At 33.8% G+C, this 13,284-nt stretch overlaps 1 protein-coding gene across 1 annotated transcript in view; it reads left to right on the top strand.

The window, feature by feature from the left end:
• TBC1D19 (TBC1 domain family member 19) overlaps nucleotides 1-13,284 on the top strand; it is a 52,623-nt gene that overhangs the window by 25,336 nt on the left and 14,003 nt on the right. Inside the window, exons 9-13 of the mRNA XM_052780297.1 lie at nucleotides 651-723; nucleotides 1,545-1,583; nucleotides 4,087-4,199; nucleotides 11,401-11,475; nucleotides 11,953-12,015. Of these exons, the coding sequence (XP_052636257.1) occupies nucleotides 651-723; nucleotides 1,545-1,583; nucleotides 4,087-4,199; nucleotides 11,401-11,475; nucleotides 11,953-12,015 (363 nt within the window). The remainder of the gene's footprint in view (nucleotides 1-650; nucleotides 724-1,544; nucleotides 1,584-4,086; nucleotides 4,200-11,400; nucleotides 11,476-11,952; nucleotides 12,016-13,284) is intronic.

Below are 13,284 nucleotides of genomic sequence, written 5' to 3'. Positions count from 1 at the left end.
CTGCCAGTAGGAAAGCTTTCATTTTATGCCACACAGGTTTGATTTGTGCCAAAAATACACTTGTGTACATGTTATTCACTTACTCTTTTTTTCTGTACAAGAAACTTTAAATATGTAGTTTATCTTAATTCTACAGTTTTATTTGACACTGTACAAGATCAGTAACCTGACAATCCATTAGCTTCTGATTTTCTTCTCAAAGTAATTTTAAATCCCTTTATTGTCAGATTGTACATGAAAGGAAATGCTTGGGTACCAGTATTATAACTGGAAAATAAGAGAACTCTTCTTAATGCTTCACTGATAAGGGTCTTAAGGATTTTATGCTAGTAGAAGAACTTGCACCTGAGTTGGAAAAGAGCTGGGAATTAGGTGTCTTTAACCTGGTCTTTCATTCACCACTTTATTCCATCCAGGTGTAGCTCATAGTTGATGTGAGAATTGGGGCCTATAACTAAAACTAGAGTAAGAATTGATGTGAGATTCTTCTCTTTAAAAACATGAGCTCATATTTCATATATATATACACACTTAAAAGAACTATGTTTGGTTTAGAAAAATATTTGCTCTAAGCCTTTCAGAAGAAATCTCTAGTGATTTAGAGAATTAAACATTGTTAATTACTGTTTTATGGTTTTGTTTCTTTTCAGAAAGAAGACTTCAGTGAACTAGGCTTAAATATAGGACAGCTGGGTATTGATGATTCAGCACAAGTGCCTCCTGGTTAGCTAATGCTGTGCTTCAGTCATTTAAATAGAACACTAATGAGTAGAATACTTGGCAATTATCAAGTAATTTGTGTATTTTTTCCATAATAAACCATAAATATTTGTTCTGTAACTATGATTGTAGTGATTTTCTTTGTAAAATATAGCTAATAATAGAAAACATTGCAAATATGAAGGGTCAGATTTGGAGAAGATCTAAAATCATCACCGTAAGTTGAAAATATGTTAATTTCAGTGTGTTTAAACACTTCAGGATCTAGAGAACAAAATTGCCTGTCTCCAAAAATACAGAAAATATCAGTAAATGTTAAGGCAACTAACAGATAGGCATTTATAGAAACATCTTTTAAATAACTATCTTTGAGGAAAGATTACAGAAAAAATCCATATATTAATATTCAGTAGCTTAAATACTGCATAATTTCTGTTGTTCTTCCATGTGTGCCTTTATTCCTGTAGAAGTAGGATTTTTAAATGGTCTTCCCATATAAAAATGGAAAATACTATAGGACCAGGTGATTTTTCTTTTAAAATGGAAACTTACCTAATTGAAAGTCTAAGTTCATTTAGTATAGTGCTACTTCGGTATTTGTGTCCTTCAGACAAGAAAAAATTCTGTAGTATTATTTCGTCTTAGTTTTTGAAAAAGAACATCGGTGCTGATGCAGATTAATTTTTAGTGACATTAGCAGTAAAAGTCAGCTGAATGTCATGGTGTGTAGTAAAAATATAAAATACGTTACTATCTGGAGTATCTTATTTATTTATTTATGTATTTATTTATTTGACATTCTTTTCTATTTCTTTACTTTCTAGAGTTCTTTGAAAATGAACATGTACGTGTTGGACAGAAAGGTATGGATCTGTTTTCATCTGTGATAAAGTGTGAGTAGTTAGGAATGCATTTAGTAAATTTCTATCTCAGTTAGATGTACCTCTTAGAATTTTAAGATTTTAGACAGACTAACACAAAGCATTGTCAGTAATGCCATTGTAATTTAGACAGAGACAGTCAGTAATACCGTTGTAATTTAGACAGAGACAGAAAAGCAAGCATTTGCAGTCTACCAGTAGCTACCAGATAAATAGCTCCATATATATTTCATTTAAAATAAAATAGGAAGCATAGAGACATAACTTTTTTGGTGATAACTTAACTTATGCCACCACTGAATTTCGTTTTAAACAAAAGACTCTGGATTCCCTTCTCTGCACACACAGTTCTCATTAGTGTAATGGGATTTACGCCTGTGCGTCAGAACAGAGTCTTTTTAATGGTTATTTGCAATTGCAGAACTTGCTAAATATTGCAGTACTTAGCCACTATGGAAAATTCAATCATTTGTCTGTGTATCCTGCTTTTTCTGAAGAAGTTCCGGGGTTTTTTTGTAGGTTAAGAAGTAACCTACAAAAGAAAGGGAAAGATAAAAAGGAATAATCAATCATTCATTAGCTCAAGTTTGCTCATAGAAGAAACATAAAAGGAATGTTTGAAATCCATCAATATCTGCTCCTTACTGTCTCTTGTGATTCCTCCTAAACATTATCACCATTGAAGAAAAAAATAGAATGGATACCATCCTGAAAGTCCTCCATCCCCTTTTTTTTGTTGCAGTAGCAAAACGGTGACCTTTCTTTTTTACTTTTCCTTTTGTGGTCCTCTTTCTATCCCTCATCGTCTGTTTTCCGATCCAAGAGCAACTCATTAGGGTACTATCCATCTTTGTGTTCTTTTCCTGTTCTTCCAAATAAATTCCCCATCCGGAGTTCCTGAGCCAGTCATTCAACTCTGCAATGTAATTCTTACTCCTCATCTCTTGTCTGTGTAGAGCAGCCTCTATTACAGAGATTGTCTTAGCTTTTCCTATATGTGAAGACACAGAATTTTGTAAAAATGTAAGTTAAGAGTCTCAACCATAAACCGAAATCTCAGTTCATGCGGTAGGAATCTTACTGCCTGCTCTATGGGGTGTTGGTTATGACTTTGGTTGCCACTGATGTATTGATTTTGCTTTTATATTAGATGTATTGCCAAGTCTGAGGAATTTCCTTTATTGGATTTAGTAAAAACCTGTATATAGCAAAGCTACTTTTTAATATTTTGTGTCTCAGTAAGAAACAGTAAGGTGAACACTCATGGACAACGAGATGAATCACAGTCTTTTCCAAAGTTTTGTGAGGAATGTAGGAATGCTTTTTCTTTTTGCCCTCCTTGTTTAGGAAAAAAGGATCACACACCATCTGTGTTACAGCTCTGCAGGCTAAACAGAAAATTGGCAGACTGGTTTATTCAGTATTTAAGAAGAGAGGGAAGGAGAGAGGAATCAATTAAATAGATTTATAATTCCAAACCTCATCCTTCTAAGTCATGTCAGGGCAGATATTCTGAATATTGAATTTAGTGAAATTTAGAAAAGCAAGTTATTTCTGAGAGACTTCAGAAAAATCAGAGGATGCAGATTTGGAAACTTCTGACTACCAGTACAACACCAATCTAATGCCTAGATAATCTCACAGAAATATTCTCCCAGCTCTCTCTGTGTTGTGAAAAACATTTTAGGTATGAGGGTACAATTAATCACATAACCTCAATGGGAAACAACACTTCTACCAGATTAGGATAGCTAAAGATGCATGTCTTTCAAGCTTATAGGTTTAAGTAAGGAATGAGATAATCTGCTCTAAGGTATGTACAGTACTGTATTCAGGATGAGGCCCTTGTGACAGAGTAGCCTAAAGCTTCACAACAGTGACACATCTAAGCAAACCTGTCAACAGTAGAGTATTTGTTTTATGTCAGTCTGAAGGAAAAACAAAATCTTTTGAGAAAGAAAGTCTTTATTCTCCAGAGTACGTTTACCAATAATGAAGGAACATGACAGTACGCTCCAAGATGGAAAATTCTTGCCCCACAGTTATCTGTGAACATATTCGTATAGTTAACATAAAAATAGGGGAGACACATAAAAACGGAATGAGTGGCAATCTCCTATTTGAACTGAGATACCACTCATAGTTAAACAGGAGTATTTTGTGACTGTATACAGCTGCTTGTTCTGCTTGATGCCAGCCTCCTACTGCAACTAGCCTTGATAACAGTCACAGGTACATACTAAGAGGTTACATACTAAGTGCTGTTCTGCGACAGCCTTGCTTATTAGTATCAATTGCCTTGTTTCCCAGGGAACTACTTCAAAATTGCATTGTGGAAACCAGACCTTTTAGATATTTTCCCATTAGCTAATGCTTACAGCATGGTAAACCAGTTTGTAAAGTTAAAAATTAAAGCATTTGATAATTTGATAAACTTTGGAAGTTGTAAACTACATCAATTCATTACCTGCTTTGTTTCTTACAGTTTTAGCAGAGCAAGATAGTGCTGCAGCTCAACAGTATGTTCGTCAGGGTTGTCCAACAGCACTCCGAGCTGATTTGTGGGCCCTCATTCTCAATATTTCTAATCAGCCAGAGGTAAGGAGCAAAGTGAGAGTAAAATATGAAGACTAGGTGAAAACACAAATGTGCAAGCATGTATTTTCTAGTGATCTTTTTCGAAAATAGAAATGTTCTGCTGAGTTGTCACAGAAATTGATAAACATTTTATGAGAAATATAAAAATACCTGTAAAAAACTCTGTGCTGTGGTGAAGTCTTTCAGGGTCTTCCCTAATTTTTTAACAGATATATGAGCAAAATACTGTAGAACGAACTATTCAATTGATCTGGCTAGCTCCTGAGGCTTTCCTGTATGGTGCTGACTTTTTCAGAAGGGGACAAGAAAAAAGTCCTGGATAGAAGACTGAACCTCTCTTACCTTTGCTAAGTTTTATAAAAAGATGTGCTATGCCTTTTTCGTGGCTATTTGAACCTGTCATCATATGCATGTACATATCTTGTAAATTGCTTTCTGTATTATTGCAGATACTCTACATATGTACAATCAAAAAGACATAAAGAGGAACTAGTAAGATGTGGATTGTTTCCATACTCCCTTGTACAGTAGCAGTTTTTCATAGTACCTTATATTTGACTCAAGTCCTCAACAATGAAACCTTTTGCAGTATCCGAAGCCATGCTATAGTCAGTATATCTAATATACCATAAAAAGTTAAATCCCTATTTAAACCTTTACAGAATTGTGAATACTTTGATGCAAGGCTTTTATTGCAATAAAAAATAACATGCATACGTGTAAATTTGCTCATAAATCTGAGAATTTTACAGTATCTCATGTCCTTTGAGGATGTAGCCATTTTCTTGTAATACTGGGGCATTTATTGGTAACTGCATAGTACAATCATAAGATCTTGCCCTAAAAACAAATTTAAATCTTGTTCATTGGCAGCTTACCTAAGGAGTTGAAGTTATTTGGTCTGGTATTAGAATTACTTAGTTTAGGAATATTAGAGGTGTGAAATTAATGTTGTTGGTTACCTTGCATCTGTTTATATTCTGTTAAATGCTGCATGCTCTAAGAGCATTTTTATCTTAGTGTGGATAATGAAATAATTGAATAAAAAAGCCAGGCATTCTGTTTTGATGACTGAAAGTCAAGATAATAATCAGAAAAATGATAAAATATTTCATTTTATATTCATGTAAAGCATGAGTTGTTATGGAAATAGATTTATTAAAATCCATTTCCTGAAATTCACATGGACCATTTTCAACAGTTACCTTTTTTTAAGAGGAACAAGCTATGGCTGCCTATTAATATATTTGTCAGCCACACCGTTAGGGCCTTTAAAAGTTAAGTCTAGTTTGCAGTTGTTTTTAATATGTGTTTATACTATGCATGAAGTCTGAGTCTTTTAGACATTCTCAAAAGGTTAGTCTCTGCTGTGAGGGTATTAACTCAATTTACTGTTAGGTAATGCTAACACCCTGAGACGTTCTTGTTGCATATACTGAAAGTACTGCTTTATTTTTTGTAAAGTATAGTAAAGCCTTTTTCAGATACATGTAGCTGTTTTATGATCTGCTGTATTTCATATAGATTTTATTCATTTATCTAACACTTCTTTACCTCTTGTGTACAGTTTCTCTGCTGAAGTTGAATTGTGTGATTGCAGAAATTTCTTGCTGTAATATTTCTGATTTTCAGTTTAGACACTATTACATTTATAGCTGTATGAATCTATAACTCATAAGGACCATGAATTTCCTTTCTTTAATGTAAAACATTATGAGGGTTTGGTATGGGCAGCATTGTGTGTGTTAGCATCCAATATTGTTGTTTGGAAAATTTTATTCAGTAAAGCTCAGCCTCTGTATAAAGCTAATATACAGCCAAGCAAGGGATTATACTAGCAATCTAGCATTGTAATTGTAAAAATGATAAACTGTAAGGTCTATATGCAGGATTATTTAGAAATGTGTAAACACATTTCCTGGCAATGAATTGTTTGTTAGTTTTCATTTGTAATGGTACATTTTAGAGAAACTGTGTTAAAAGAGCATTTTTAAGGTTGCAAAGTCAAACATTTAAAAGCTGAACAGTGTCACAGTTAATATTGTCTGTGCAAACAGTCTGATTTGCTGTGTGTATATATGTATATATATTTTATCATATGATCTTGAATCACACAATTACAGTTTTTCCTGTGGGATGTCTGCCTTGTTGATTGCACAAAATGGATGGCACACACTTACTGAGAATCTGTTTAATTTTTTTTTAACTTCTGTTCAGTGTGTTACCCTATTGTTTACTCACTGCATGCTATTCAAGCAGTGCTTAAAAACAAAAATTGTTCATTAACTTACAGGCTTTTTTTCCCTCTAATTTTTTAAGTTAATGGGTTGAAAATCAGTCTCAATTCTGAAAATTCCAGCATGCAGAAATTAGTAATGCTTTGCTTTACTACAGCTTTTACTGAATGTAGTTTCCTAGGTTTAAAAACTTAATAAATAGGTGAAGTGACAAGTTCATAGTGGAGCATGAGGTAACTCTATGCCTTATCAGTAGGGTTATTTAGATTAGGACCAGTAGCTGAAGGTACCCACTGCACCATTCAAACAGCAGAGAAGCCAGTAGCAGTAATACACTATCATCATCTTTGACTAGAGAAGGATGTACTTTACAAGTAGATATCGCAGGTGTCTGGTAAAAGGAGAATAAGTTTTGGATCCTCTTCCAGGATTTGCCAGGAGGGACTTTCTGTAGCTCTTTTGTCCATTTTCTCTTTATGTAATCTGTTTAGTTTTTTGTTTTGTATGTGTTTCTGGTACTTGTGTTCCAAAATCTGCAGCTCACCTAATTAATGCTTGTTGCCATTCTTTAGGTTTCATCCGATTCCCACAAATCTTGGTGTCTCCTTTCGAGACTCCTCAATGTCAGTCTTTCTTCATATTCCTGGTTCTATGCTTCACCCACCCATTTCTTATATTAGATTTGAGAGGCAAGTATAGATAGTGCAATCAAATGACGAGGGTAACCTAAAATTTAATCATGAGCTGCTGACAGTTCAGCAGTGAGAGTGCAGCTCCCCTGTGCCAGGGATTTTGTGACAGGCCACAGGTGGACTGTGCCTGCACAGAGGTGGCTGAGTAATCCAAACCTTAATTTCAAAGAAGGTGAATCACCAGATTCTGTTTAAAGTAGCTTTGCTGGGTACTGCTGGAAGATACTGTTCTCTCTTGCCTGTGAGCTACTTTCAGAGCTCCCTTTTCCTTATGCTCTCAGGTGGATACGGTGTGACTTTTTTGGGTGGAAATTTTGGTATGTGGCTTTGTAAGGTCAGGAGGGCTGGGCACTGCAATCCTGAAATGCACTTTCTTTCAACTTGGAAAGATGTTTGGAGGTGCAGTATAAAAAAATATATATAATTTTGAGAAAAGCTATAGTCTATATAAAAATGCAACACATTTTTAAAAAGGAAAAAGTTTACAAATCAAGGTTAGGTTAAGATTTGGCATACAGAGAAGAAAGGTTGAATCAGATGAAAATGGTATGATTCTGATTTTATAACTGAAGAAAATTTCAGGCTAAGAATTGTACCACATTTTTGGACATTCCTGAACCTTGGTAGTAGTTAGTTGTCTCATCTGGAGGAATAAATGCAGCCAATAAAATAGTAAAATGAGACTTGAATCTTTCTTGAAGCCTGAGTGAAGCTCATAAAAACATTCCTCACTGTGTGAGAAACTGATCACTGAGCAAGAGTCATGTGGCTTGAAAGTAAATCTGTAACCAATCTTGTTTATGATTCAGTTATAAAGAATAAATTTATTAATGCAGCATGAATCAAGCCTCTTGTCTTACTGAGAGGCATGGGCAAGATTCTCTTGTAGACAAGTTGTGGCTGAAAAATTGATGTGATTCCCAAGCCCAGACTTCATTTTGCATCACAACAGTCACAATTTAAGAGAAAATGAATGACAAGCAATGATTTAAAGCCTTTATTCCTCGAATGGTTATGATTGGTTTTGCCTTGCAAGTATCTTTTCAATAATTTCTGATTTGTTTCCCAAACTTTTTCTCATGAGTTCTAGTTCAGGTGGACAGCTTGACCTTTTGGTCTTTTTACTAAATTATTGAACTCTCACAATATAAATGTAAAAGTATTGTTTTACTCTGCTAATATTTGCAATGTAAATTTGTTATTCGTTTTTTCAGGGTAGAGTTTTGAATCGTGTTAGAAATTTTAGTTCATGCTGAAATTATAACAGCAAGAGCAAACCGTGTTTGATTTTTTCTGAGTAATGACCAAGTTGTCCTAGTGGGTTTTTGTGAGAGCAATGGAGAAACTATTATTTCTGAAAAAAGAAAAGTTGATGAACTGTTGACCCTTTTCATTTAAAATCGTATTGAAGAAAGTAGTCAACTGAATTATAAAGAACTTGTATTCAGTTTCTGCAAGTTGCTGAAGAGTCTGAGCCCAGTTGTTCTCTCTTTTAAGACAGTGCCCTAAACATCAGGTTGCTTATTCTTACCACCTTTTTAATTGCTTGAAATATTTACCCCAATTGAAACAAGTTAAGGAGGAAAATGGGAAGGGTATGTGTTTCAGAAAATGTACATCCTATTGGTTAAGGCTAAGGAATTCAAGTCTCTGTTCTAACTCAGACAGTACTTGCCCTATATGCTAATAAGTAGATTGTTTTCTAAAATCAGTACAGAATCTGAAGGGTGGGAAATGGAAAGTTTCTACACTTTAGCTTTGCTAAAACGAACAGAAATGTTACAGAATGGTTTAAATACATGCGTCATTCTGTGTTAACAAATAGCAAATCCTCTGTTCTGGTTAAACCTATTTAATTTAAATTTCTTTCAGCAGTCTTCTGTTTTTCTTCTGTGGAGGGTACTGTTCACTGGCTATTGGCATAAACTGTAATTTATGCATAATTGCAATTAACATGATTCTTTACATTTCAGTTAATGCAGTTGAATTAAGAATAGGAAGCTGATAAACATTTTAAGAAATTAACAACATATCATAGTTCAGTATGATGCCATAAACAAAACTGCACTGAAACCAGCACTCTAAACTCATGATGTCAGTACAGTAGAGCATCATTTATGAATTTTTTTTCTTGTACAGAAATCTGTTCTTCATACATTCAGTAAAGTCATTCTTTGCATACCAAATCACTAAGTCTATTTTAAGTGTGAATAAATTAGCAGCAATTAAACTTAATACCACGTTATTCTGACTGTTAAGATGAATGGACCATGTACTTCAGTGATTACTTTTTAGTTGTGGTTTTACAATAATTTTAATAATAACAGGAAAATCTATAGACTCTTGTAAGCGAACGTAAAACGTAATTGAATGGCTTTCTAATTCAGGAAGGAGAAGGTTAGCACAAAACACTGGGTTAGTGATAATGTTAACTTGTGGCTTGGAGCCACTGTGTGACCTCAGGTGAAAGTATTTTAAGAAGAAAACTTGTTTCTGCATATAAATTTAAAGTGTGATCTATATGTGTGTAGCAAAAGTTTACTCTCTTCCTTCATACCACTTTCATTTCCCACTTCCAACCAGCCTTTAGCAATTGTTCAAGGCAGTTCTAGAGAACTAAGAACTAGGAAATGATAACAGGAAACCATGAGGTTATTAGAATCTCTTTCTCAAGTTACGATAGATTAGTAGCTGCATTATCTAGTACCCTTGTAGTCATGAGTTTCATTGTACCATTTCTTAAGCAGGAGTACTTGCATGTACACCAGAAACAGTTAATCATGCAGTCTGCTTAGCATGAAAATGAAGTTTTGGTTCTGGATTTTTTTATTAGCTCCTTCTGTTCTAATATATACAACCATTTGAGATGGCAAAAAAAACTTTAGACATTATTAATTTGGCAGCGTTACACTTAATTAGACTACAGTACTGATGCTTTAAAATTGTGACTTGAATATTAGAGTAGTTCTCTGTAGCTTCTAACAACAGAATGCTACATTCATACTGCAAATAATTTGCATTTAGTAAATATTTATGTCTGATCCTTCCTAAAGAAATAGTGTAGTATTTATACTTCCCCTTTTTATTTCTCAGAAAGAAAAATGTAAATATATTCCCTGTGGTAGTTATCAGTACTTAATAAATACAGCTTTTGTCCTCATTTCAACTTAACAGTTTAATAATATATTAATTCTGATAGTTTCTAAGTGTATACTATTCACCGCATCTCAGTTTTGGATTAATACAAAGAACAGTTACAATGTTCCCTAGCTTTCTCTTTATTTTTTTCCATTCTCTCCCTCTCAAAATCTCATCTTACTTCCCATTGTTCTTTAAATCCTTACTTCAGACTTACCCTTTTTTTGCAAGGAAATCAGCAGTAAATATTATGTAAAGCTTGAAATATACAAGTATTTGTGTGGTGTCCATAGAGACATATTGAAATCAAAATAGTTTTGTGAAGTGGGAAGGAGCTTTGGGACTGCTGATTTAGTTTATGAATTACTCCAAATTCATCTGAAACTGTGTTACTCAATCTGAAACTGGTATTCAATTGTAGGCATAATGGCAGAGAGGTATTTAGGGATTTAGGAATTACATGATGATAGTGAGATATTTAATTCTTTTTTTTCCTCTGCAAGCTCTAAGAAGAAAGGGACAGAATAAGCAGAGAAGTGTTTAATCTGTTTTTTCCCCATCGTTTCACCCCTGTGTATGTTCTGTAGACATTCAGGAAGTACTTGGAATTTTTAAAAAGCTCTGAGTTCTTTGTATTCTTCAGAAGATATTTTTATATATTTATCATTTCATCTTTTCACAAGTTTAAACTATTTAGAGATTCATATTAGATTAATATCAAAAATTTGCAGCAACGCAGTAATGGTAGAAGATACGATGAAATCTACTGGTGGAGAGGTGCATGAAAATAGGGGGTAACAGAAAAAAAGTGTAATGATTTTGAGCATTGAAAAGGTTTTGGGTATAGAGAGACCCAAAGGTTGGAAGATACAGATCCTTGGTTTGAACTAGGTCCTTCGTTCACATTTTATTAATTATCTAAAGGGGAGCACATTTTATAATGTCTCAGCTATCTGCCTCATTTCTTAAGGCTTGAACTAGAATAAACTGTGATAGAATGCTTCATAAATTGTGCAGTGGGTTTTTCAGCTGAATACATGCTTATAATTTTTTTTTATTGTTAAAAATTGGCTTTGTTAGTTTACAAATTAAAGTTTTGTCTCAGACTGATGATGATAATATTTTTTATTTTAGGATATCTTGTATTATGAACAGCTTAAGTCAAATGTGATTCAGCATGACCTTTTAGTGGACAGCCTGATTTACAAAGTAAGTAATTCACTAAACAGTGATTAAGTGATTTATATACTCATCACACCAGTATCTTGGTTTTTTTAACAGAGAAAATGTTAGATGGTTTGGTTTTAAGGAGTATAAGAATAATTAGTGTGAATTTATTATTGTAAACTCTCTCCTTGTGCCTGTGTTGGCTCTTTTGTAAGACATTGGTTTGAGTTGAGGTGTTAAGTCATAAAGAAGCAGTAACTTCATTTGAAGGAATAACTGGTTTTGTGAGGAAGAAAGCACTGGGATCCGACCGCTTCCGTTTCAGGTTTCAGGTTGGAATACTTTAATCATCATGTTAATATAGCATTATTTATTTTTAAAATATGGAGTATATGCCTAACTAGAGCTCTTTTGTGATTCAATGGTGAAACAGTGTCTTCTACCGCTGTGTCAAGTTTAGCTTCTATGGGAGTCTGAAAAGATCTTTTGGCTTCAGACTGCTGTATTTTTTTATTACAGGATGTAAAGCTGACAGCAAGCAACGATGACTACTATTTTGTATTTGAGGATTATTTATATCAGGTATGTAACTAATTTTTTCTTAGAAAAGCTAGAAGGTATACTCCTGTGGGATTATATCATGTTTGGAGTAAGGACTGCCTTTGTGTTTCATGTGTAGGCAGAGTACAGTGGGGCCCTAGACAGATGCATCTGTTTGCTGCATTACATGTACTTTCCCTTCTGAATAACAATCTTGTACACTTAAACAGATTAAGCAGGATAGGCTTCTAAAACTCCTACTCTGAAGCACCCTACACAATGTCTTTCCAATGCAGTAAGCCCGAAAATACGGAGTCAGCCATATTCTTCCCCTTTCCAGGTTTGCAATAATAAAATTATTAATAGCTGTGGCATACAGAGGAATTAAGACTTGAGAAGTATATTCAGGGTTCCAGTTTAAAAAAAAAAAAAAAAATACTGCTTTACAGTGACCTACTGCAGTAAGCATAAAAGATATTGTCTTGACATATTTTTAAAATGAAGACATTGATTCTGCATAAGGTAGTGATATGTATGGTTACTTTTAGGATTGCTCCCATTCCAAAGCTGCTTCTAGCAATGGGGAACCCAGCTAATTTACAAAGAATTATCCTCATTGCTGCCTGTCAAATGGCCTGAAATAGAAGGAGATTACATTTATGAATTTCCTAATATGTAGCTGATTGCAGTGTCAATATAAATGTCATGCAGCAAACTTACCATTTCCACAGTGCTTTCGATTTCATTAGTCACATCTGTTAGGTTAGACTTGCTTAATTTTTTGTTTTAGAGCTATGTGAAACTAAATGATTTCTTCTTTGATGGCAATATGTCAAACTGCTAATAATTTAACTAAGCAAGAAACTGTCCTTAATGCTGCTTAGTCCATATAGATACAAAAATATGCGTTACTATTTAAGCATACTATTCAATCATGTCTACATATAATATTTTAGCATAATAAGCATTTAAACATTAATACTTAAAATTATAACCTCATGAAATTACAGCCTTTTTTACTTAAAAATACTTACAATATTAAGATCTGTATCTGAATTTGTTTCTGAATTAAAACTTGAAAAGTGACTACATAATGACAACTCAAACATTGACACTTATTCACTAAAATACTTACATGTAGAAGTTTTTCTTGATTTAAGGGTCAAAGATGATCTTCATTATTGTAACATTTTATCTTCATCATGGGATGTGAAGTTCTTATTTCTGCTTCATTCATTCTATAGACTACTAAGGCATTTTAATTAGTCATTAACTGACAGTTCCAGTGGACACAGGATTATAATCTCTGAA

This window comes from Harpia harpyja, chromosome 2, assembly GCF_026419915.1.
Source record: "Harpia harpyja isolate bHarHar1 chromosome 2, bHarHar1 primary haplotype, whole genome shotgun sequence".
Lineage (NCBI taxonomy): Eukaryota > Metazoa > Chordata > Aves > Accipitriformes > Accipitridae > Harpia > Harpia harpyja.
The sequence above is the reverse complement of the archived record's forward strand: the minus strand, read 5'-3'. Positions and strand labels throughout refer to the sequence as shown.